This window comes from Ranitomeya variabilis, chromosome 8 (assembly GCF_051348905.1).
Source record: "Ranitomeya variabilis isolate aRanVar5 chromosome 8, aRanVar5.hap1, whole genome shotgun sequence".
Taxonomy (NCBI): Eukaryota; Metazoa; Chordata; class Amphibia; order Anura; family Dendrobatidae; genus Ranitomeya; species Ranitomeya variabilis.
The window spans coordinates 108,331,170-108,355,501 of NC_135239.1; the positions used below are offsets into that span (position 1 = coordinate 108,331,170).

The 24,332-nt window shown below is 46.1% G+C and overlaps 1 protein-coding gene across 2 annotated transcripts in view; it reads right to left on the minus strand.

Annotated features, from left to right (window-relative positions):
- The window catches only part of LOC143788704 (flavin-containing monooxygenase 5-like), a 269,606-nt gene that overhangs the window by 244,710 nt on the left and 564 nt on the right, over positions 1 to 24,332 (minus strand). Inside the window, exon 2 of one of the 2 annotated variants that reach the window (XM_077278535.1) lies at positions 18,223 to 18,283. The exons of the other annotated variant lie outside the window; for it this stretch is intronic. Coding sequence (XP_077134650.1) covers positions 18,223 to 18,264 — 42 coding nt within the window. The 5' untranslated portion in view covers positions 18,265 to 18,283. The remainder of the gene's footprint in view (positions 1 to 18,222; positions 18,284 to 24,332) is intronic. 2 annotated transcript variants of the gene reach the window in all.

The window sequence follows — 24,332 nt, forward strand, 5'->3', positions numbered from 1 at the left end:
CTAAAAACATAGTAACACCCACGGAGCACATCTGCCCGGCACCAGGTCCTCCTGACCCCCGGAGTGCGCATACGTGAAGTGCGACCGAAGATTCCTGAGGCGGTGGAGTCAGAGGTGAGTAACGGGGTGAGGGGTCGGCATGCTGCTGCCGTATTTAGCATTTTGGGTGACAATACCCCTTTAACGATAACCATGGGGAGAGGGGTGCTGCACCAGGTTGGTGGAGAATCCGATGGATGGGTACCAGGGCCCAGGGGGAGAGTGGGAGCGGGGTGCGCTGCATGGGGAGACAAAGTTTGTGTCAGTCCTCCTAATGCTGTCAGATCAGAGTCTCTGCTGTAACGGGCAGCGCTGCATGGAGAGGGGGAGAGACACATTCACTTACAGTCAGTCTGCAGATCCCCGCTCGCTGCTCCCGCGGTCACGAGAAACCAGTCCGGGTGCTGGCGCTGCCGCTCTAGTGTCCTCAGAGTCCGCCCACGTTGAGGAGGAAGCCGGAGGCGGGCGGTGAGGCAACTCAAGGGGGCGTGGCTACAACGCAGACAGTCCCAGGCAGGGAACGGAACGAACAGCTGCGGGTACAGTAATCGGGCTCTCTCTACGTCCCGGAAGTGGGCGGGGCTTCACTGGCGGCCGCAAATTCGGGATTTTAAATGCCCGAAGCGGGACAGCGGGACCCCGGTGCCAAAGCGGGACTGTCCCACTGAAATCGGGACGGTTGGGAGGTATGTGAATTTCCTGCAATACGTTCATGTACTAGGTCACCATCACCCCCTCTCTTTGAAACTGACTAAAAAGCTGAGCACGTAACTCCCCTACATCTGTAGGGTCCCCGTGAGTCTCCTCCAGTATTTGCAATACTTTGTCAAGGGTATCCTGCTTCTGGGGAGGGCCACAACATAGCTGAATCCCTTGGCTCCCCCCCTAAAGCCATCACGGCAACCTCTGCCTGCAAGGCGGGGACCATAGGGTGCATTCTCATCATTCCTTTTATGCACTCAGTCCAGCTCCACAACATGGTGTTATTCCCATTAAATTTCAGAAGATTATTTGACATTGCCCCCAGAGAGATACTGGACCTAGGGCCCTCATCACACGCTTGGTCTGCCATGTCCATATGTGTAGACGGCATCCTCTCGACTACGCCAAGTGTGAGGAGACAGCAGGCACGTAGGGTGCAGTAACGGACTGTATACAGACCAAGCGTAACAGGGGTTTATTGTACATCAGATTTTCCACTCAGGGAGGGAAAGGAGGGATAATTTTCCCTAATACAGCCAGTAACAACAGACAATAACTTAAGTAACAGAACAAGCTAGACAGCAAGTTCAGTTATCGAGACTTATCACTCAGGCGCCAGTCACTGTTCAACTCCTGAAGGTTGCTGGTGGCGCCTAGACTGTGACGCAGTAAGGGTCTGAAGCAGTCCTGAGGAAGTCGGTGTCCTGAATTCTGAAGATGGGGGTGTTTCCTCGTGGTCCTGATGTTGGCGGTGTTTCCTCGTGGTCCTGAGGCGGGTCTAGGAAAGGCCGTACTGGGCCCCTGGCCCTCAAGGGAGGCCAGCATGACGGGGTCACAGGGAATGGCAGAGCCTCAGGGTAGGCAAGGGCAAGTCAGGGTTAAATAGTTTCCTTGGACTGTGTATTTTTGAATTGGACACAGGGGGGTGGGGTTTGGATGAGGCAGGGAGGAGCAAGCAAGGGGAGCTTTCTGAGGGGGTGATCTGGACAAAAAACTGCCAATTTCACCTCAGCAACTGCCACGCTCACCTACTGGTCCGGCGGTTGCTGAAATCCCCACCCACCCTCCCTTCTCGTTTTCGATTTTGTTTAATCGCATTTATTTTTAAGGTTATGTTTTTGTTTAAGGGGAAGGAGTAATTTTTGTCATAGCAGTTAGGCGGGGGAGGGAGGTCCTCGAAGTTGGTGGAAAGAGGGGAATGGCGGATTGTAGGGGGGGGACCTCTAGTGGTCCTGGACTCCCCCGGAGTGGATTGTGAGTGGTTGTGGTAGATCAGCCCGTGGAGGGGCTGATTAAAGGATTTGGTAATCGGGTGATTTGGCCGGGTTGGTCATTACCTGCCACCGAGATGGTGCTTTGCGGCTGGAGGCAAGACTAAGCCTGGAGGCCAAGGTACACAATTTGAATTTATGCAAGGTTATTTTTAAGGCTTCGAGGACCACCACTCCCTGGGGGGGATATTGTTTACATGTTGTATTGTATGTTTAATAAAAGGCTGCTGTGGCCATTTAATCCAAATCTGGTGTAATGTCATTATTCTGGAGGGGACCTTATGATAAGGCAGTTTACGATAGATCGGATTCAGTAAGTAATTAAGGTTAGGCAATTTAAGTCAGTAAAGGCGGTCATGAGTCACGTGTACCCCTTACGTCATGGGCACAGAAGTTGTGGAGGTCGAGATGAAAACGTCCTTATCACCAGTTGTGATTGTCCCAGCACGACGGATGCGTGCAGCACTCTCAAAGCACAGTTCACAACAGGCAGTGTGGTTTGTCGTACCATATAGATGTGCACCTACATCCCGCTCACAGACCTTATCCCTCACAGTCAGTGATGTCGGTGGAGTCAGTGGTGTCAGCGAGGTCAGTACAGCACTCAGTCAACAGTTTCTAGAGGTATCTTTGTAACGTCCCAGGTTTGGACCTAATCCTCCGCATCGCCTCACAGCTCTAGACTTCCCACAGGCGTCTTACGCGTTCAACGTTCCCGCCCAAACCGTCTGATCACTTGTGCACTGCAGTTCCCTCAGCTTAACCACGCCCCCTTTCCTCAAGTGCAGGGAACGGTCCAGGGTGCTCAGCCCCCCCTTCTCTTTACATATAGACTAGAGGAGTGAGTTGCTTTTTCATGACCTGACCTAGTACGAGTGCTAAATTCCGATATAGAACCTATTAATTTGAGTGTGCAAAGCTTTGTAATGGACATTACTTTGATATGCTATGTTCAATTCTGTTTGTTTATCTGTTTTTTTCTGTTTTCTTTAATTGTTTGTTCTATTATTGAAAGTGTAATGTTAAGGTACCGTCACATTAAGCGACGCTGCAGCGATATAGACAACGATGCCGATCGCTGCAGCGTCGCTGTTTCGTCGTTGTGTGGTCGCTGGAGAGCTGTCACACAGACAGCTCTCCAGCGACCAACGATGCTGAAGTCCCCGGGTAACCAGGGTAAACATCGGGTTACTAAGCGCAGGGCCGCGCTTAGTAACCCGATGTTTACCCTGGTTACCAGTGTAAATGTAAAAAAAACCAAACACTACATACTTACATTCCGGTGTCTGTCGGGTCCCCCGGCATCCGCTTCCCTGCACTGTGTAAGCGCCGGCCCTAAAGCACAGCGGTGACGTCACCGCTGTGCTTTGCTTTACGGCCGGCACTGACACATTCAGTGCAGGAAGCTCTGAGCAGCAGCGCGGACGCCGGGGGACGTGACACACATCAGAAGGTGAGTATGTAGTGGTTTTTTTTTTACTTTTACAATGGAAACCAGGGTAAATATCGGGTTACTAAGCGCGGCCCTGCGCTTAGTAACCCGATATTTACCCTGGTTACCATTGTAAAACATTGCTGGCATCGTTGCTTTTGCTGCCAAACACGACGATACACGCCGATCTGACGACCAAATAAAGTTCTGGACTTTAAGCTCCGACCAACGATATCACAGCAGGATCCAGATCGCTGCTGCGTGTCAAACACAACGATATCGCTATCCAGGACGCTGCAACGTCACGGATCGCTGTCGTTATCGTTGGAAAGTTGGTCAGTGTGAAGGTACCTTTACATTCATGTTATTGTGGGAAGTGACTATATGGGTCATTCTGACTTTACACTGCATTGCTATATGTTTGTAATCTTATCCTGTGGAATCTTTCAATAAAAAGAGTTTAAAAGAAACAATCTTTTGATCGCCCCTTATCGCATTTTATTGCAATGTAGTGGCTACCAGGGTTAAACCAGGGATTAAAGGAAACATGAAAACTTATTATTTTGTGATCACTATTATTCAAGTGACCTCCAACCCGTATATTTGATATGCAGTCCGGTCTATTGGTCAATATTAGGTCTAGAAGTGCCACCTTCTTGTAGGGTCCTGAACTAATTGTGAAAGGTAATTGCCATTCATTGTTGTCAAAAACCTGTTTGCTTTGGTTGGCCTGCAGGTTTCTGCTCACCAATTTATATAAGGATAGTTCAAGTCCCCCATAATCATTATTTCTCCCTGATTTCCTGCCTCATCTATTTGCTTTATGAGGATATTTTCTTCCACTTCCATTATATTTGGAGAGTTATAACAAACCTTTATGAATATTTTATTATTCTTTCTCCCTCTCCTTATCTCTACCCAGAGTGACTCTACATTTTCATTGACCTTACCTATATCATCATATATATTTCATTAGTCTCACATACTCACATAGAGAATTAAAGAAAGTAGGTAGTGAGGAGGCATTAAATAAATACAGAAAATTAAATAAATTCTGTAAAAAGCAAATCAAGGCAGCAAAGATTGAGACAGAGAGACTCATTGCCAGAGAGAGTAAAAATAATCCCAAAATATTCTTTAACTATATAAATAGTAAGAAACTAAAAAATGACAGTGTTGGCCCCCTTAAAAATAATCTGGGGGAAATGGTGGATGAGGATGAGGAAAAAGCCAATATGCTAAATGACTTTTTTTCATCAGTATTTACAAAAGAAAATCCCATGGCAGACAAAATGACTAGTGATAAAAATTCCCAATTAAATGTTACCTGCGTAACCCAGCAGGAAGTACGGCGGCGTCTAAAAATAACAAAAATTGACAAATCTCCGGGCCCGGATGGGATACTTCTGAAACTTAACATGGACAAAACAGAATTCATCATCTTTCCCCCATCTCACGTGACCCCCCCAACGAACCTATCCATTACAGTAAATGGCTGCCCACTCTCCCCAGTCCCACAAGCTCGCTGCCTCGGGGTTATCCTTGACGCTGATCTCTCCTTCAAACCACATATCCAAGCCCTTTCCACTTCCTGCCGACTTCAACTCAAAAATATTGCACGAATCCGTTCATTCCTCAACCAAGAATCTGCAAAAACCCTAGTCCATGCCCTCATCATCTCTCGCCTTGACTACTGCAACCTCCTGCTCTGTGGCCTCCCCTCAAACACTCTTGCACCCCTCCAATCTATTCTAAACTCTGCTGCCCGACTAATCCACCTGTCCCCCCGCTATTCTCCGGCCTCTCCCCTCTGTCAATCCCTTCACTGGCTCCCCATTGCCCAGAGACTCCAGTACAAAACCCTAACCATGACGTACAAAGCCATCCACAACCTGTCTCCTCCTTACATCTGTGACCTCATCTCCCGGTACTTTCCTACACGCAACCTCCGATCCTCACAAGATCTCCTTCTCTACTCCCCTCTTATCTCCTCTTCCCACAATCGTATACAAGATTTCTCTCGCGTATCACCCCTACTCTGGAACCCTCTACCACAACACATCAGACTCTCGCCCACCATCGAAACCTTCAAAAAGAATCTGAAGACCCACCTCTTCCGACAAGCCTACAACCTGCAGTAACCACCGATCGACCAAACCGCTGCATGACCAGCTCTACCCTCACCTACTGTATTCTCACCCATCCCTTGTAGATTGTGAGCCTTCGCGGGCAGGGTTGTCATGGTTCCCAATGGCAAGGGAACGTAAGAAACATATAAATAACGAACGAGCTCTCGGGTGATGGAAACTCGAGTTGACCGTGAGCTAAATCTACCACACAACTAATAGTAGCCAGGGAGCATACCTACGGCTTCCTAAATGCCACGTGCCAGCCGGAGGACTAACTAAGCCTGGTAGAGGAAGAAACAGACCTGGCTTACCTCTAGGGAAATACCCCAAAAGATGATAGCAGCCCCCCACATGTAATAACGGTGAAATAAGAGGAAAAGACATACACAGTATGAAAGTAGATTTAGCAAAGTGAGGTCCACTTACTAGATAGCAGAAGGATACAAAAGAGGACTTCACGGTCAACTGAAAACCCTTTCAAAAAACCATCCTGAAATTACTTTAAGACTCCTGTGTCAACTCATGACACAGGAGTGGCAATTTCAGCCCGCAAGAGCTTCCAGCTACAGAGAATTACAAAAACTGCAAACTGGACTAAAGATACAAAACAAAAGGACAAAGTCCACTTAGCTGATCAGCAGACTAGTAGCAGGAACATGCAACCGAAGGCTCTGGTTACAATGATGACCGGCAAGGAAATGACTGGAGAGCAAGGCTAAATAGGACACTCCCAAACGCTGATGGAAGCAGGTGAACAGAAGCAGCAAAGTGCAAACAAGTCACCAGTACCACCAGCAACCATCAGGGGAGCCCAAAAAGCGGATACACAACAGTACCCTCCCCTTAAGGAGGGGGCACCGAACCCCCACGAGAACCGCCAGGGCGATCTGGATGAGCCCTATGAAAGGCACGAACCAAATCCGAGGCATGAACATCAGAGGCAGTTACCCAAGAATTATCTTCCTGACCATAGCCCTTCCATTTAACCAGATATTGAGTCCAAGATCTTTTCTACCACGTACTCCAATTCACCCTCCACCAGCACAGGAGCAGGAGGTTCAGTAGAAGGAACCACCGGTACCTCATATCTCCGCAACAGCGACCGATGGAACACATTATGGATAGCGAAAGATGCCGGGAGGTCCAAACGAAAGGAGACAGGGTTAAGAATCTCCAAAATCCTAAAAGGACCGATGAACCGAGGCTTAAATTTAGGAGAAGAAACCCTCATAGGGACAAAACGGGAAGACAACCACACCAAGTCCCCAACACGAAGGTGGGGGCCAACACGACGACGGCGGTTAGCAAACTGCTGAGTCCTCTCCTGGGACAATTCCAAATTATCCACCACTTGTCCCCAAATCTGATGCAACCGATCCACTACCGCATCCACTCCAGGACAATCCGAAGATTCAACCTGACCAGATGAAAAACGCGGATGAAACCCTGAATTGCAAAAGAAAGGAGAAACCAAAGTGGCAGAACTAGCCCGATTATTAAGAGCAAACTCCGCCAACGGCAGAAAGGCAACCCAATCATCCTGATCCGCAGACACAAAACACCTCAAATAAGTCTCCAAAGTTTGATTAGTTCGTTCCGTCTGGCCATTGGTCTGAGGATGGAATGCAGACGAAAAAGACAAATCAATGCCCAACCTGGCACAGACTGCCCGCCAAAATCTAGACACGAACTGGGTACCCCTGTCAGAAACGATGTTTTCCGGAATACCATGCAGGCGAACCACATTTTGAAAAAACAGAGGGACCAACTCAGATGAGGAAGGCAACTTAGGCAATGGCACCAAATGAACCATTTTAGAAAAACGGTCACACACCACCCAGATGACAGACATCTTCTGAGAAACAGGGAGGTCCGAGATAAAGTCCATAGAGATGTGCGTCCAAGGCCTCTTCGGAATAGGCAAGGGCAACAACAACCCATTAGCCCTAGAACAACAAGGCTTGGCCCGAGCACACACATCGCAAGACTGCACAAAAACACGCACATCTCGAGACAGGGAAGGCCACCAGAAGGATCTAGCCACCAAATCTCTGGTGCCAAAAATTCCCGGATGACCTGCCAGAGTAGAAGAATGAACTTCCGAGATGACTCTAGTGGTCCACTCGTCAGGAACAAACAGTCTACCAGACGGACAACGATCAGGTCTATCCGCCTGAAATTCTTGCAAAGCACGTCGCAAATCAGGAGAGACAGCAGACAAAACCACTCCATCCTTAAGGACACCAGCAGGTTCAGAATTCCCAGGAGAGTCAGGCTCAAAACTCCTAGAAAGAGCATCTGCCTTCACATTCCTAGAACCCGGTAAGTACGAGACCACAAAATTAAACCGGGAAAAGAACAACGACCAACGTGCCTGTCTAGGATTCAGGCGCCTGGCAGACTCCAAATGAATTAAATTCTTGTGATCAGTCAAAACTACCACCTGATGTTTGGCACCCTCAAGCCAATGACGCCACTCCTCAAATGCCCACTTCATGGCCAAAAGCTCCCGATTACCAACATCATAGTTTCGCTCGGCGGCCGAAAATTTTCGCGAAAAGAACGCACAAGGTCTCATCACTGAGCAGTCGGGACTTTTCTGCGACAAAACCGCCCCCGCTCCAATCTCGGAAGCATCGACCTCAACCTGAAAGGGAAGGGAAACATCAGGCTGGCGCAACACAGGGGCAGACAAAAAGCGGCGCTTAAGCTCCCGAAAGGCCTCCACGGCAGCAGGGGACCAATTGGCAACATCAGCACCCTTTTTAGTCAAATCCGTCAGAGGTTTAGCAACGCCAGAAAAACCAGCTATAAATCGACGATAAAAATTAGCAAAGCCCAAGAATTTCTGGAGACTCTTCAGAGAAGTAGGCTGCGTCCAGTCGTAAATAGCCCGAACCTTGACAGGGTCCATCTCAATAGAAGAAGGGGAAAAAATGTACCCCAAAAAGAAAATTTTTTTGAACCCCAAAAACACACTTTGAACCCTTTACACACAAAGAATTCTCCCGCAAAACCTGAAAAACCCTCCTGACCTGCTGAACATGAGACTCCCAGTCATCAGAAAAAATCAAAATATCATCCAAGTACACTATCATAAATTTATCCAAATATTCACGGAAAATATCATGCATTAAGGACTGAAAGACAGAAGGTGCATTAGAAAGGCCGAAAGGCATTACCAAATACTCAAAATGGCCCTCAGGCGTATTAAATGCGGTTTTCCACTCATCCCCTTGCTTAATTCGCACCAAATTATACGCCCCACGAAGATCAATCTTAGAGAACCACTTAGCCCCCCTTATGCGAGCAAACAAATCAGTCAGCAAAGGCAACGGATACTGATATTTGACTGTAATTTTATTCAGGAGTCGATAATCAATACAAGGCCTCAGAGAGCCATCCTTTTTAGAGACAAAGAAAAAACCGGCTCCTAAAGTTGATGAAGAAGGACGAATATGTCCCTTTTCCAGGGACTCCTTAATATACTCGCGCATAGCAGCATGTTCAGGTACAGATAGGTTAAACAAACGACCCTTTGTAAATTTACTGCCAGGAATCAGATCTATGGCGCAATCACAATCCCTGTGAGGAGGGAGTGAACCAATCTTAGGCTCTTCAAAAATATCACGATAATCAGACAAAAATGCCGGAATCTCAGATGGAATAGATGACGACATGGGCACCATAGGAGTGTCCCCATGAGCCCCCCGACATCCCGAGCTTAACACAGACATAGCTTTCCAGTCAAGGACTGGGTTATGAGACTGTAACCATGGTAATCCAAGCACCAAAACATCATGTAAATTGTACAACACAAGGAAGCGAATCACCTCCTGATGGTCTGGAGTCATACGCATAGTCACTTGCGTCCAGAACTGTGGTTTATTACAAGCCAAAGGTGTAGAATCAATACCCTTCAGAGGTATAGGGACTTCCAGAGGCTCTAAATCAAACCCACAGCGCCTGGCAAAGGACCAGTCCATAAGACTCAGAGCGGCGCCAGAGTCCACATAGGCATCCACGGTAATAACTGATAATGAACAAATCAAGGTTACAGACAAAATAAATTTGGACTGTAAAGTGCCAAATGAAATAGACTTGTCAACCTTCCTAGTACGTTTAGAGCATGCCGATATAACATGAGCAAAATCACCACAATAGAAGCATAACCCATTTTTACGCCTATAATTCTGCCGCTCGCTTCTGGACATAATTCTGTCACATTGCATTTTCTCTGGCGTCTCTTCAGAAGATACCGCCAAATGGTGCACGGGTTTGCGCTCCCGCAAACGCCGATCAATCTGAATTGCCATTGTCATGGACTCATTCAGACCTGTAGGCGCAGGGAACCCGACCATAACATCTTTAACGGCATCAGAAAGGCCCTCTCTGAAATTTGCCGCCAAGGCACACTCATTCCACTGAGTAAGCACAGACCATTTACGAAATTTTTGGCAGTATATCTCAGCTTCATCTTGCCCTTGAGATAGGGCTATCAAAGCTTTTTCAGCTTGAATCTCCAAATTAGGTTCCTCATAAAGCAACCCTAAAGCCAGGAAAAACGCATCCACATTGAGCAACGCAGGATCCCCTGGTGCCAATGAAAATGCCCAATTTTGAGGGTCACCTCGCAGCAAAGAAATTACAATCTTAACCTGCTGGACAGGATATCCTGAGGAGTGAGGTCTGAGAGAAAGGAATAATTTACAATTATATTTGAAATTCAGAAACCGAGATCTATCTCCGGAAAACACCTCTGGTGTAGGGATTTTAGGTTCAGAAATAGGAGTATGCATAACAAAATCTTGTAAATTTTGAACCTTCGTAGCAAGATTATTTAAACCTGCAGCCAAACTCTGAGGATCCATCTTTAAACAGGTGAGCTCAGAGCCATTCAAGGATTATAAGGAGAGAAAGGCAAAGGCAGTAATTAGAGCTGAAATACAACTGATCCAACTATGGAGCAAGCATAGGGAAAAAGAAAAAAAAAAAAATTTACAGACTTCCTTTTTCTCTCCTTTCTTCTGCCAATAAGTTTAACACATGGCCGGTCATACTGTCATGGTTCCCAATGGCAAGGGAACGTAAGAAACATATAAATAACGAACGAGCTCTCGGGTGATGGAAACTCGAGTTGACCGTCAGCTAAATCTACCACACAACTAATAGTAGCCAGGGAGCATACCTACGGCTTCCTAAATGCCACGCGCCAGCCGGAGGACTAACTAAGCCTGGTAGAGGAAGAAACAGACCTGGCTTACCTCTAGGGAAATACCCCAAAAGATGATAGCAGCCCCCCACATGTAATAACGGTGAAATAAGAGGAAAAGACATACACAGTATGAAAGTAGATTTAGCAAAGAGAGGTCCACTTACTAGATAGCAGAAGGATACAAAAGAGGACTTCACGGTCAACTGAAAACCCTTTCAAAAAACCATCCTGAAATTACTTTAAGACTCCTGTGTCAACTCATGACACAGGAGTGGCAATTTCAGCCCGCAAGAGCTTCCAGCTACAGAGAATTACAAAAACTGCAAACTGGACTAAAGATACAAAACAAAAGGACAAAGTCCACTTAGCTGATCAGCAGACTAGTAGCAGGAACATGCAACCGAAGGCTCTGGTTACAATGATGACCGGCAAGGAAATGACTGGAGAGCAAGGCTAAATAGGACACTCCCAAACGCTGATGGAAGCAGGTGAACAGAAGCAGCAAAGTGCAAACAAGTCACCAGTACCACCAGCAACCACCAGGGGAGCCCAAAAAGCGGATACACAACACAGGGTCCTCTCTCCTACTGTACCAGTTATGACTTGTATTGTTCAAGATTATTGTACTTGTTTTTATTATGTATACCCCTCCTCACTTGTAAAGCGCCATGGAATAAATGGCGCTATAACAATAAATAATAATAATAATAATAATACACCCCCGAGTACTGCAGGAACTAAGTACAGTTATTGATAGACCATTATTTTTAATCTTTAAAGACTCCATAATAACAGGGTCTGTACCACAGGACTGGCGTATAGCAAATGTGGTGCCAATATTCAAAAAAGGGGCAAAAACTGAACTTGGTAATTATAGGCCAGTAAGCTTAACCTCTACTGTGGGTAAAATCCTGGAGGGCATTCTAAGGGATGCTATACTGGAGTATCTGAAGAGGAATAACCTTATGACCCAGTATCAGCACGGGTTTACTAGGGACCGTTCATGTCAGACTAATTTGATCAGCTTCTATGAAGAGGTAAGTTCCGGACTGGACCAAGGGAACCCAGTGGACGTAGTGTATATGGACTTTTCCAAAGCTTTTGATACGGTGCCACACAAAAGGTTGTTACATAAAATGAGAGTAATGGGGATAGGGGAAAATATGTGTAAGTGGGTTGAGAGCTGGCTCAGGGATAGGAAACAAAGGGTGGTTATTAATGGAGCACACTCGGACTGGGTTGCGGTTAGCAGTGGGGTACCACAGGGGTCAGTATTGGGCCCTCTTCTTTTTAACATATTTATTAATGACCTTGTAGGGGGCATTCAGAGTAGAATTTCAATATTTGCAGATGACACTAAACTCTGCAGGGTAATCAATACAGGGGTGGACAATTTTATATTACAGGATGATTTATGTAAACTAGAAGCTTGGGCTGATAAATGGCAAATGAGCTTTAATGGGGATAAATGTAAGGTCATGCACTTGGGTAGAAGTAATAAGATGTATAACTATGTGCTTAATTCTAAAACTCTGGGCAAAACCGTCAATGAAAAAGACCTGGGTGTATGGGTGGATGACAAACTCATACTCAGTGGCCAGTGTCAGGCAGCTGCTACAAAGGCAAATAAAATAATGGGATGTATTAAAAGAGGCATAGATGATCATGAGGAGAACATAATTTTACCTCTATACAAGTCACTAGTTCGACCACACTTAGAATACTGTGCACAGTTCTGGTCTCCGGTGTATAAGAAAGACATAGCTGAACTGGAGCGGGTGCAGAGAAGAGCGACCAAGGTTATTAGAGGACTGGGGGGTCTGCAATACCAAGATAGGTTATTACACTTGGGGCTATTTAGTTTGGAAAAAGGAAGACTAAGGGGTGATCTTATTTTAATGTATAAATATATGAGGGGACAGTACAAAGACCTTTCTGATGATCTTTTTAATCATAGACCTGAGACAGGGACAAGGGGGCATCCTCTACGTCTGGAGGAAAGAAGGTTTAAGCATAATAACAGACGCGGATTCTTTACTGTAAGAGCAGTGAGACTATGGAACTCTCTGCCGTATGATGTTGTAATGAGTGATTCATTAATTAAATTTAAGAGGGGACTGGATACCTTTCTGGAAAAGTATAATGTTACAGGGTATATATATTAGATTCCTTGATAAGGCGTTGATCCAGGGAACTAGTCTGATTGCCGTATGTGGAGTCGGGAAGGAATTTTTTTCCCCATGGTGGAGCTTACTCTTACCACATGGGTTTTTTTTGCCTTCCTCTGGATCAACATGTTAGGGCATGTTAGGTTAGGCTATGGGTTGAACTAGATGGACTTACAGTCTTCCTTCAACCTTAATAACTATGTAACTATGTAACTATACAGTGGTGTGAAAAAAGTGTTTGCCCCTTCCTGATTTCCTATTTTTGTATATGTGTCACACTTAAATTTTTCAGATCACCAAACAAATGTAAATATTAGACAAATATCACAAAGAAGCACAAAATGCAGTTTTTAAATGAAGGTCTTTATTATTAAGGGAATAAGATATCCAAACCTACAGGGCTCTGTGTGAGAAATTGATTGCCCCCTAAACCTAATAACTGGTTGGGCCCTCCTTTGATGCAACAACTGCAATCAAGCGTTTGCGATAACTGGCAATGGGGCAAACACTTTTTCACACAACTGTATATATGGGTTTTAGGGATGTATTTCTCGGTACCTCTATTTCCCTCTTAGTATATTGACTGTCCTAACCTTTCCACCCATCCCTCATGTCATCCCAGGTCAGTACCCACATTATCTTCCCCAGCTATTCAGTAATTGCCTTTCCCCCATTCACTAGTTTTAGGGTATGTGCACACGTTCAGGTTTTTTTCACTTTTTTTGCTATAAAAACGCTATAAAAACTCATTAAAAAGCATACATTATGCATCCTATCATTTAGAATGCATTCTGCATGTTTTGTGCACATGGTGCGTTTTTTCCGTGAAAAAAACGCATCGCGGTAAAAAAGCAGCATGTTCATTAATTTTGCGTTTTTTCCTCTTTTTTCCAGCAATTCTATGCATTTGGACAAAAATGCACAAAAAACGCGTCAAAAACGCATGAAGAAAAGCGGAAAAAACGCATGCGGTTTTCAGGCAGAAATGTCCGGTTTTTGTCAGGAAAATTTCTGCAAGAAATCCTGACGTGTGCACATACCCTAAACACTCCTCCAAGCTTCTAACCATTTCCCCACCCAGCACAGCTGCACCTTCTCCATTCAGGTTCAGCCCGTCCCTAACATAGAGCTTGTAGCCAACAGAGAAGGTGGCCCTGGATTCCAGAAACCCCGAACACTCTTTCCTACACTAATTCCTGAGCTACTTATTCACTTCCTTAACCTCCCCCTACCTCTCTGGCATGGCATATGGTATATAAGGGTAAGTACGCTTACTCACCCACAAGAGAGCAGGGGGAGCGTTCCTTCTGGCTTTATCTGTGTGCAGACAGCATGGCGGCCACCTTAGGCAGGGAAGCTCCCTGCAAGTAGTTATATTCTATGGTAGGAAACTCCCATTTTGCTTGATCCCAGAAGTCTGCTTTTGGTCTCAAAATGTTCCTGAGATTAGTGGCAATAATCCCACAGTGGAATAGGATGAAGTGGAACCTCAATGACCGCTTTTATATCACTTTTCAGGGAAGTCCTGTGGGAGCTCTTGTCTCTTGTTTCCTCACATGGCAAGAGTTCAGGCCATGCCCCTCAGACATTGCTTTTCAACCATGCTTCCACAGAACTTTAAAAAAAATAAAACTCATGAAATAGGCCTGTACAGAAATGATGGTACCCCTGAAAATAATATGACAAAAGGCACATGCTAAATCAAGGTGTGTCCACTAACTAGCATCACAGTTGTCTACAATCTTGGAATCAGTGAGTTGGCCTGTATATAGGGCTACAGATACTCACTGTTTGGTGACATTGTGTGTATCATGCTCAACATGGACCAGAGGAAGCGAAGGAAAGAGTTGTCTCAGGAGATTAGAGAGAAAATTATAGACAAACATATTAAAAGGTAAAAGTTATAAGACCATCTCCAAGCAGATTGATGTTCCTGTGACTACAGTTGCACATATTATTCAGAAATTTAAGATCCATGGGACTGTATTGAACCTCCCTGGATGTGGCCACAGGAGGAAAATTGATGACAAATCAAAGAGACGGATAATAAGAATGGTAACAAAAGAGCCCATAAAAACATCTAAACAGATTAAAGGTGAACTTGAAGCTCAAGGAACATCAGTGTCAGATCGCACCATCCGTCACTGTATGAGCCAAAGTGGACTTCATGGGAGACAACCAAGGAGGACACCATTGTTGAAAAAAATCATAAAAAAGCCAGATTGGAATTTGCAACACCCGCTAGGGCCGTGGGGTACTCGGAACCAGGTCAGATGGTTTTTAAAGGGGTGGTCACGGCAGCAACTGACCAGGTCCGTGGCCCTGAGCGCGCAATAAAAGGGGAAAGGGGGAAATGTTTGTAGGGGATAGTTCATGACACCACCTGTGGTGTTCAGCTATAAATGGCCGACACTTAAGGAGACCGCTGGGGCTGATGGTGATGCAGCTTAGATGGTTTTGCTCCCCACAGGCGGAGCAGGGGGGGCCCAGGGCTACCAAAAAAGTCTATGAGGGGTTGTGGATGTTGGGGTGCAGGAATGATTGGAGGACAAAGGGGCTGTAGTTTCTTTACCTTTAATTGTAGGTGTAGTCCAGAGCACATGTAACAGGTGGTATTGGAGATCCGGGCAGCCTGGAAGCAGTTCGGAATCCCCCTAGCCAGGTGGGGTCAGAGGCCTCCCTACTGCGCTGTTCTCTGGGTTCCTGATGCTTTATTCTTTCTTCAAGTCCCTCTCTCAGTCTGTCCTTTAAGTGGAACACTACTTGCATGGCAGGCAGCTCGAGCCTTTTCCAGGTGTCACTCCCTTGTGGTGACTCCGGGCTCTAGTCTGCTGCTGTGCCTTCGAGTGTGAGTTGCAGCCAGGATGTGACAACTCCCGGGGATAATCGCTGTGGGAAGAGGTGCGCGCCGCAGCAAGGGAGCTGAGAGCAGAGCGGTGGGGAACTCACTGGGTAGCAAACAGGACCTGAACCACGTGACAGGGTAGGAGGTGGTCGAAGGCGGCCCCAGATGCCGGGGTGCAGAGGAGATGATATACACTAGAGAGTAGTTAAACATGTCAAGATAAAAACCAGGAGATAACGAGGTAACCAAGCCGTGAGATGGAGGGATAGTCAGAAAGGGAGCCAAAGGTCAGAAAGCCAACAGAACAAACAGGCAGAGTAAAGCACGGAGAGCAAAACAAGCAAATGCAAACCGAGCACACACTCAAGGGGTCAGACACACAGACTAAATGAAAGTATAGCTGACAGGGAATCCTAGTCTGGAGTGTGTATAAATACCCCTCCCAGATCCAAAGAGAAGGCAGCAATACTAACCCTGAGAGATCAGGACATTAACCATGTCCTATACCATGACACAAGAGACCTGCAATCTTCTGCCCTCCGGATCCGGCTGCGGGGCCTGCAGTTCCCACACAACCACAGACTCCAGTGTCCCGTCTGTTGCGCTCAGTCCTGGGGTGAGCTTAGTCACAGCTCCAGTCCCTCAGGTTCTCCTCACATGCTTCCTTGCCTTTCACTGTCTCACACTCAACTCTCACTGACTAACCCCGTCTCCAGACCAGAACTTATAGGGAAGCTACCCTGAAACCGAGTTTAGAGCTCCCCCTTCTGGTCTGGAGTCAGGAAAGGTATGCCAGTGTTACCTACTAAGGGGATCCCTTCTTGCTTCCAGGCATGGCATCACCCCCTGTGAGGGAGATAATGCCATTGTGGCAACCGTACTCCTGGGGTGCCACAAATTTGCCAAACTACATGTTGACAAGCCACAAAGCTTCTGGGAAAATGTCTTATGGACAGATGAGACAAAAATTGAACTTTTTGGCAAGACACATCAGCTCTATGTTCACAATGGAAAAATGAAGGATAAGAAAAGAACACTGTCCCTACTGTGAAACATGGAGGGGGTTCTGTTATGTTCTGGGGCTGCTTTGTTGCACCTGGCACAGGGTGTCTAGAATCTGTGCAGGGTACAACAAACTCTCAAGACTATCAAGGGATTCTAGAGAGAAATGTGCTGCCCAGTGTCAGAAAGCTTGGTGTCAGTCGCAAGTCATGAGTCTTGCAACAGGATAATGACCCAAAACACACAGCTAAAAACACCCAAGAATGGCTAAGAGGAAAACATTGGACTATTCTGAAGCGGCCTTCTATGAACCGTGACCTAAATCCTATTGAGCATCTTTGGAAAGAGCTGAAACATGTTGTCTGGAAAAGGCAACCTTCAAACATGAGAGAACTGGAGCAGTTTGCTCTTGAGGAGTGGGCCAAAATACCTGTCACGAGGTGCAGAAGTCTCATTGACAGTTACAGGAATCGCTTGATTGCAGTGATTGTCTCAAAAGGTTGTGCAACAAAATATTAAATTAAGGGTACCATCATTTCTGTTCAGGCCAATTTCATGTTTAAATGTTTTAAAAAATTCTGTGGAAACATGGTTGAAAAGTAATGTCTGACTTTCATTTGTTCATTTTCATAGATTTTTTTATTTATTATTACTTTTGTCAGATTCAAGTTATTTCTGTGACCATTGTGGGTTTTCTGATCTTAAATGAGGGTTACCAACAATTTTAACTGTGTGTGTATATACAGATTCCATAATAACAGGATCTGTTCCACCGGACTGGCACATAACAAATGTGGTGCCAATGTTCAAAAAGGGGACAAAATCTGAGCCTGGAAATTAGAAGCTGCTAAAATCCTTGAGGGTTTCCTAAGAGATGCTATCCTGGACTATCTCAATAAGAGTAACCTCGTGACCCAGCATCAACATGGTCTCACGAGAGATCGGTACTGGGGATCCTTCATAAGACCATGGGATCCATTAAAAGAGGCATAGATGCTTATGATGACAATATAGATTTGCCTCTATATAAGTCACTAGTGTGGCCATATTTAGAATATTGTGTTCAATTTTGGTCACCACTGTATAAGGACATATCAGAACAAGAGTGGGTGCAGAGAAGAGCAACCAAGGTTATTAAGGGAATCTAAATTCTACGTATCTTTTAGGCCTGTGGCAGGGACAAGTGGGCATCCAGGGAACTAGTCAGATTGCTGTATGGAGTCTGGAATGAATTTGTCCGCTAATATGGAGCTATTGTCTGCCCCATGGGGTTTTTGCCTTCCTCTGGATCAACATGTTGTCTATCGAGTTCAACCTATAGCCTAAGTCTACCCTCAACCTTAAAACTATGAAACTAAGAAAGTGTAAAGTAAATGATACATGGCTTGTCAAATATGTTAAAAATAGAATTAGACTTACCAGTAATTCGGTTTCTAGGAACTTTCCACGACAGCATAGCATAGGAGGTTGTCTCCGCACCCTAATGGGGGACAGGAAGCACAAGAGGTTAAAAGCCCCTCCCACCACCAATGCTCCAGTGACTTATAACGAACACCATAGCACTGGTTACCTTTAAGCTCCCCGGAATAATCCACGGAACATAGGGAAGGAATTAGTGCTTTTCGTGGAAGGTTACTGGTAAGTCTATTTTCTCTAGTCACCTTCCACGACAGCGTAGGAGGAATACCAACTAATACAGCACTAGGGGGACCACGGCCTGGAGTAAGTTCCGGCCAAAGACTAGATCCTTATTGGACAATAAGTCCAACCTATAATGTTTTGTGAAGGTATGCAGTGAAGACCATGTTGCAGCTCTGCAAATCTGTTCGGTGGAAGCGCCTGCTCTTTCTGCCCAGGAGACCGATGTGGATCTTGTAGAGTGGGCCCTGACCCCAGTCGGGGGTGTCATGTCCTGAGCCAGGTACGTTTCGGATATGGCTTTTTTGATCCAATTCGAGATGGAGCTTTTTGACACCTTCATCCCCTTATTCCGACCTGATGGATGTACAACCAGGTTCTGGTCAGTTCTCCAAGGACTGTTTTGCTCTAGGTAGAATAGGATGGTACGTCGAACATCGAGAGTATGGAATTCTTCCTCTTTTAGATTGCCTGGATGCTAGCAGAAGGAGGGAAGGATGAGCTCTTGAACCGGTGAAAATCGGACACAACTTTAGGGAGGAAGGATGGATCAAGATGAAGGACTATAGAGTCATCCCTTATTATTAGATAGAGCTTTCTTACTGAAAGAGCCTGTAATTCTTCTACACGCCTTGCCGTGGTGATGGCGACAAGAAAAGCAGCTTTGTATGCCAGAAATTGAGGAGTGCAGAAAGACAGAGGCTCAAACGGAGGTCGTGTAAGCCCTTTGAGGACTATATTTACAGTAAGTCCCAAGGAGGGACAACAGTCTGCTTTCTGGGATGTGATCTGAAGGCTGAAGATATGAATCTCTTAATCCAAAGGTGGTTGGCCAAATCTTGATCAAACATAGAGCTTAGGGCAGAAACCTGAACTTTCAGAGTACAAGGTTTAAGGTCAATGTTTAGCTCTTTTCGTAGGAAGTCCAGCACCTGTGGGATATTAGGATGGAATGGATCAGTTAGATTTGGGAGACAGAAGGATGAAAACTTCTTCCATACCTTATTATATATAGCATTTGTAACTGGCTTCCTAGATTTCTGTAGGGTAGCAATTACCGTGTCTGAAAGCCCTCTGGCTCTCAGCACCTGGGCCTCAGTAACCAGGCAGCTAGATTCAATTTTTGAGGTTCGGAATGAAGAAGGGGTCCTTGAACGAGAAGGCCGCCTCCTCCGGTATGTGAACTGGGCTGTCTATATGCAGCTCTACAATGAGGTTGAACCAGCTTCTCTTTGGCCACACTGGAGCCACCAGGATGGTTGGGACCCGATCTTCCCTGATTTTACGAAGAGTCTTTGCCAACATCGGGATTGGTGGAAAGGTGTAGGCCAACCGAAAACTCAATTTTTGAGCAAAGGCATCCACTGCCCTGGCTTTGTCCCTGGGATTCAGGGAGAAAAAATCCTCGACCTGGGTGTTTTGACATGAAGAAAGTAAGTCGATTTCAGGTAGGCCCCATCTGTTTACATCCTGAAGACCTTCTTGTTCAGACTCCATTCCCCTGGCTGTATGTCCTGACAGCTTAGGAAATCCCCCTGGCAATTGGAGGATCCCTTCAGATGAACCGCTGTCAGGGACAGAAGGTGTTTTTCAGCCCAGCAAAATATTCGACTTGAAATGCCCTTTAAGCTGTTGAATCTTGAGCTCCCCTTATGTTTGAGGTGGGCTACTGTAGTCATATTGTCCAAATAAATTCTGACATGACATCCGGACACTAGGACAGTTGCCGCCAGGCGAGCCTCCTACACTGCTTTCAGCTCTCTGAAGTTGGAGGATTTGCTGCTTGTTCTCTGATCCCAGAGACCCTTAAAAGGAGCACGAGACACTATGGCACCCTAGCCTCGTTTGCTGGCATCGGATGTCACAGTAACTAGGGGGATTGAGACCAATTCACCTCTCTGCAAAGGTTTCTGGGGCTCAACCACCATGCTAGAAAGGCTCTTAGATGTCCTGGAGTGTGTACTCTCTTGTTTAGAGAACTGGGGCTCCCATTCCACATTTTGAGGATGTGGGCTTGGAGAACTCTGGAGTAGGCCTGTGCCCAGGACACAGACTGAATGCAGGCTGTCATGGAGCCTAGTACTGACATAGCTTCCCGCTAAAACAAAAGGGAAAAAAATTTTGGAGCCTTCTTCCCCCACCGGGACGGAGTCATTGCTTATCCTGCTGGGGCTGTTGCTGGAGAACCAAAATGTTTTTTCCTTTCCCCTTTGCATAACTCCATCTTCCAGTTTTACCCTTTCTTCTTGTCTGGGAGATCTGGGACTGTGGGGCATGAAAAAAATGCTTTTTGAGAGGTTTTTACTCAGGAAGGGCTTTTTTCTTGTCAGTGGCCCTCTCTAAGATTTCATTCAGAGCAGGGCCAAACACATATTCGCCCTTAAAGGGGATTGAGCACAACCTAACTTTTGAGGTGATATCCCCACTCCACATTTTGAGCCACAGGGCTCTTCTGGCTGAGTTTGATTGAACTAGGGACCTGGAGGCAATCCTGATTGATTCCATAAATGCATCCGCCAGAAACTCTGAAGCTCGTTGGAGCATAGGAAGGGAATCCAGCAGTTCACCCCTTGAGGTACCCTGGGATATATGATTTTCCAGTTTGTCAAGCCATCTGTAGAGAGTTCTGGCTACGCAGATGGACGCAATATTGGATTTTAACGCAGAGGTGGACATCTCCCAGGATTTTTTCAGGAGACTCTCTATGTTCCTATCCATAGGATCCTTCAATTGTGAAGAATCCTCAAAGGGGAGTTCGGTTTTTTTAGCCACTCTATCCACCTAAATGTCCACCTTAGGAATCTCCCAAGCAGGGGAATTGTCATCCAGGGGAAACCTGAATTTCAACTCTGAGGGGGTGGAAAGGCGTTTTTCTGGATGTTCCCATTCCTGAGCTATTAGGTCAAGAATGTTTTTATGAACTGGGAAACCCATACGTTTCCCTGCTTTCAGGCCCCCAAACATTTCATCCTGAATGGACTGACTTCTCCTCCAACCCCATGGTAGCACGCACCGGGCTCACCAACTCTTCTACATATTCTGAAGAGAATTTTCTAGCCTACAAAACTCTGGGGGAAGAAGATTCTTCCCATTTTTCAGAGGATGAGGGATAAGAGTGTCCGGACTCGGAGTCAGAGTCCACTCTCCCAATATTTTGTTTTTTAGAGGCAGATGGCCCTGGAAGGAATGGTGGTGGTGGAGGAGGGGTAAAGGTGGCTAAGGAGGACTGCACCTCCTGCTTGAACAGCGAATGGATCTCCTCGATGAAAGAGGGCTGTTCCGCCCTGACTACTTTGTCTGTGCATGCCTGACAGAGCTTCTTCTCCCATAATGAAGCTTCTTATTGCAGATAGCACATTTTGGAGGTTTTTTGGCAGGGGTACTACGGGCAGACTTGTCTCCCTACAATAAGAGGGAGAGAAGTGTAAGTAGGGGACCTTAAACTACAAAACACCTCGCCTAGGACACACCCCATATCCTACTTACAGGAGCAGGCGCAGCGCTGGGCTCTGCAGACACAGGGCAGGAAGAACCATCCATACTGGATATCAATCTTACCTGGAAGGTGTCTTCGGGCAGGTTTAAATAGATGTAAACCCTGCCCCCAGCACATTAAGTGTTTCCCCTTCTTCCTCCCGGGGTCAGGAGTGGGCTCGGGTTAACCTTCACATGCTCAGCATGCCTTTCAGCAGTTCCGGACCCGGAAGTGCATGCATTCCACCGTGGAATGCAAGGCCCGGAAGTGAAGCGACACTCACAGCGACGTCACTTCTGGGACGCCGAACAGCGCGCTATGGGAGGAAGAAAGACCGGAGAGCTACGGGAGGCCTCTGGTCAGGGATCACTGGCCCACTTTACCCTCATGTGGGGACACAGGTGGGTCGGGAAGGTCTCGAGGCCGCTGGCGGCGAGAGCAGAAACGGAAGAGGAGGGACAAACCCACGACCACCACTGCCCGGTTTGAGAAAGAAGGTATGCTGCAGTCACCGGCCGCCACAGCATGCAATAACCTCTCCATGCCCCATGGGGGACAGGAAAGACACTGGAGAGTTGGTGATGGGAGGGGCTTTTAACCTCTTGTGTTTCCTGTCCCCCATTAGGGTGTGGAGACAATGTCCTATGCTGTTGTGGAAGGTGACTAGAGAAAAAATGGTTTTGTAAAATTTGTTGAAAAAATGAGAAATCGCTGTTTAACTTTTAACCCGTATAACTATATATCAAAAAAAAATTTGGTTCCAAGATTGTGCTGATGTAAAATAGACATGTGGGAAATGTTATTTATTAACTATTTTATGCAATATGACTCTCTGATGTAAGGGTATAAAAATTCAAAGTTTGAAAATTGCGAAATTTTCTAAATTTTTGCCAAATTTCCATTTTTTTTACAAAGAAACTCAAGTCATATCAAAGAAATTTTGCCGCTATCATAAAGTACAATATGTCACGAGAAAACATTCTCAGAATCAACAGGATCTGCTAAAGCGTTCCAGAGTTATTACCTCATAAAGTGACAGTGGTCAGAATTGTAAAAATTGGCCCGGTCATTTATCGTATATACTTGAGTGTAAGCCAACCCGAGTATAAGCCAAGACCCCTAATTTTGCCACAAAAAACTGGGAAAACTTATTGACTCGAGTATAAGCCTAGGGTGGGAAATGCAGCAGCTGCTGGTAAATTTCAAAAATAAAAATAGATACCAATAAAAGTAAAATTAATTGAGACATCAGTAGGTTAAGTGTTTTTGAATATCCATTTTGAATCAGGATGCCCAAATAAATGCTCCATACAGTTCATGATGGGCCCCATAAGATGCTCCATACAAAATATGCCCCATTTAATGCTACATAAAGTTCATGATGGGGCCCCATAAAATGCTCCATACAAAATGCGCCCCATATAATGCTCCATAAAGGTTAATGATGGCCCCATAAGATGCTCCATAGAATAATATGCCCCATATAATGCTCCATAAAAGTTGATGGCCCCATAAGATGCACCATAGAATAATATACCCCATATGCTGCTCCATAAAGGTTGATGGCCCCATATGATGCTCCATAGAATAATATGCCCCATATGCTGCTCCATAAAGGTTGATGGCCCCATAAGATGTTCCATAGAATAATATGCCCCATATGCTACTCCATAAAGGTTGATGGCCCCATAAGATGCTCCATAGAATAATATGCCCCATATGCTGCTCCATAAAAGTTGATGGCCCATAAGATGCTCCATAGAATAATATAACCCCATATGCTGCTGCTGCGATTAAAAAAAATACTCACCTCTCGTCGCTAGGGGCCAGGTGCCAGTGTTGCCTCTGGCTCAGGCTTACGGCACTTGTGATATTCACCTGTCCCTGCAGTGACTGTTCAGGCAGAGGGCGCACACTAAACACCTCATTGCGCCCTCCAACCTGAACATCACAGCCAGAGGATGCGGAAAACACAGCCCGGTGGTGGAATGGGGACAGGTGAATATCGCATGGCTCAACCCCCCTGTCATACTCATCCCCTCCCAGCGCGGTTTCTGCACGTCCCTGCTTCTCAGATGGTCTTGGCGCCGGCAGCTCTTCCTGTGTTCAGAAGTCACATGGTACCGCTCATTAAAGTAATGAATATACGCTCCACGCCTATGGGAGTGGAGGCGCGTCCATATTCATTACTTTAATGAGCGGTATCAAATGACCGCTGAACACAGCAAGAGCTGACGGCGCCAAGACCGTCTGAGAAGCAGGGACGTGCAGAAACAGCGCTAGGAGGGGGTGAGTATGATGTGACGGCTGCCACTCCTGCCAATCTCCCTCCTACCCCCAGGGACAATGACTTGAGTATAAGCCGAAAGGGCTACTTTCAGCCTAAAAAAATGGGCTGATAATCTCGGCTTATACT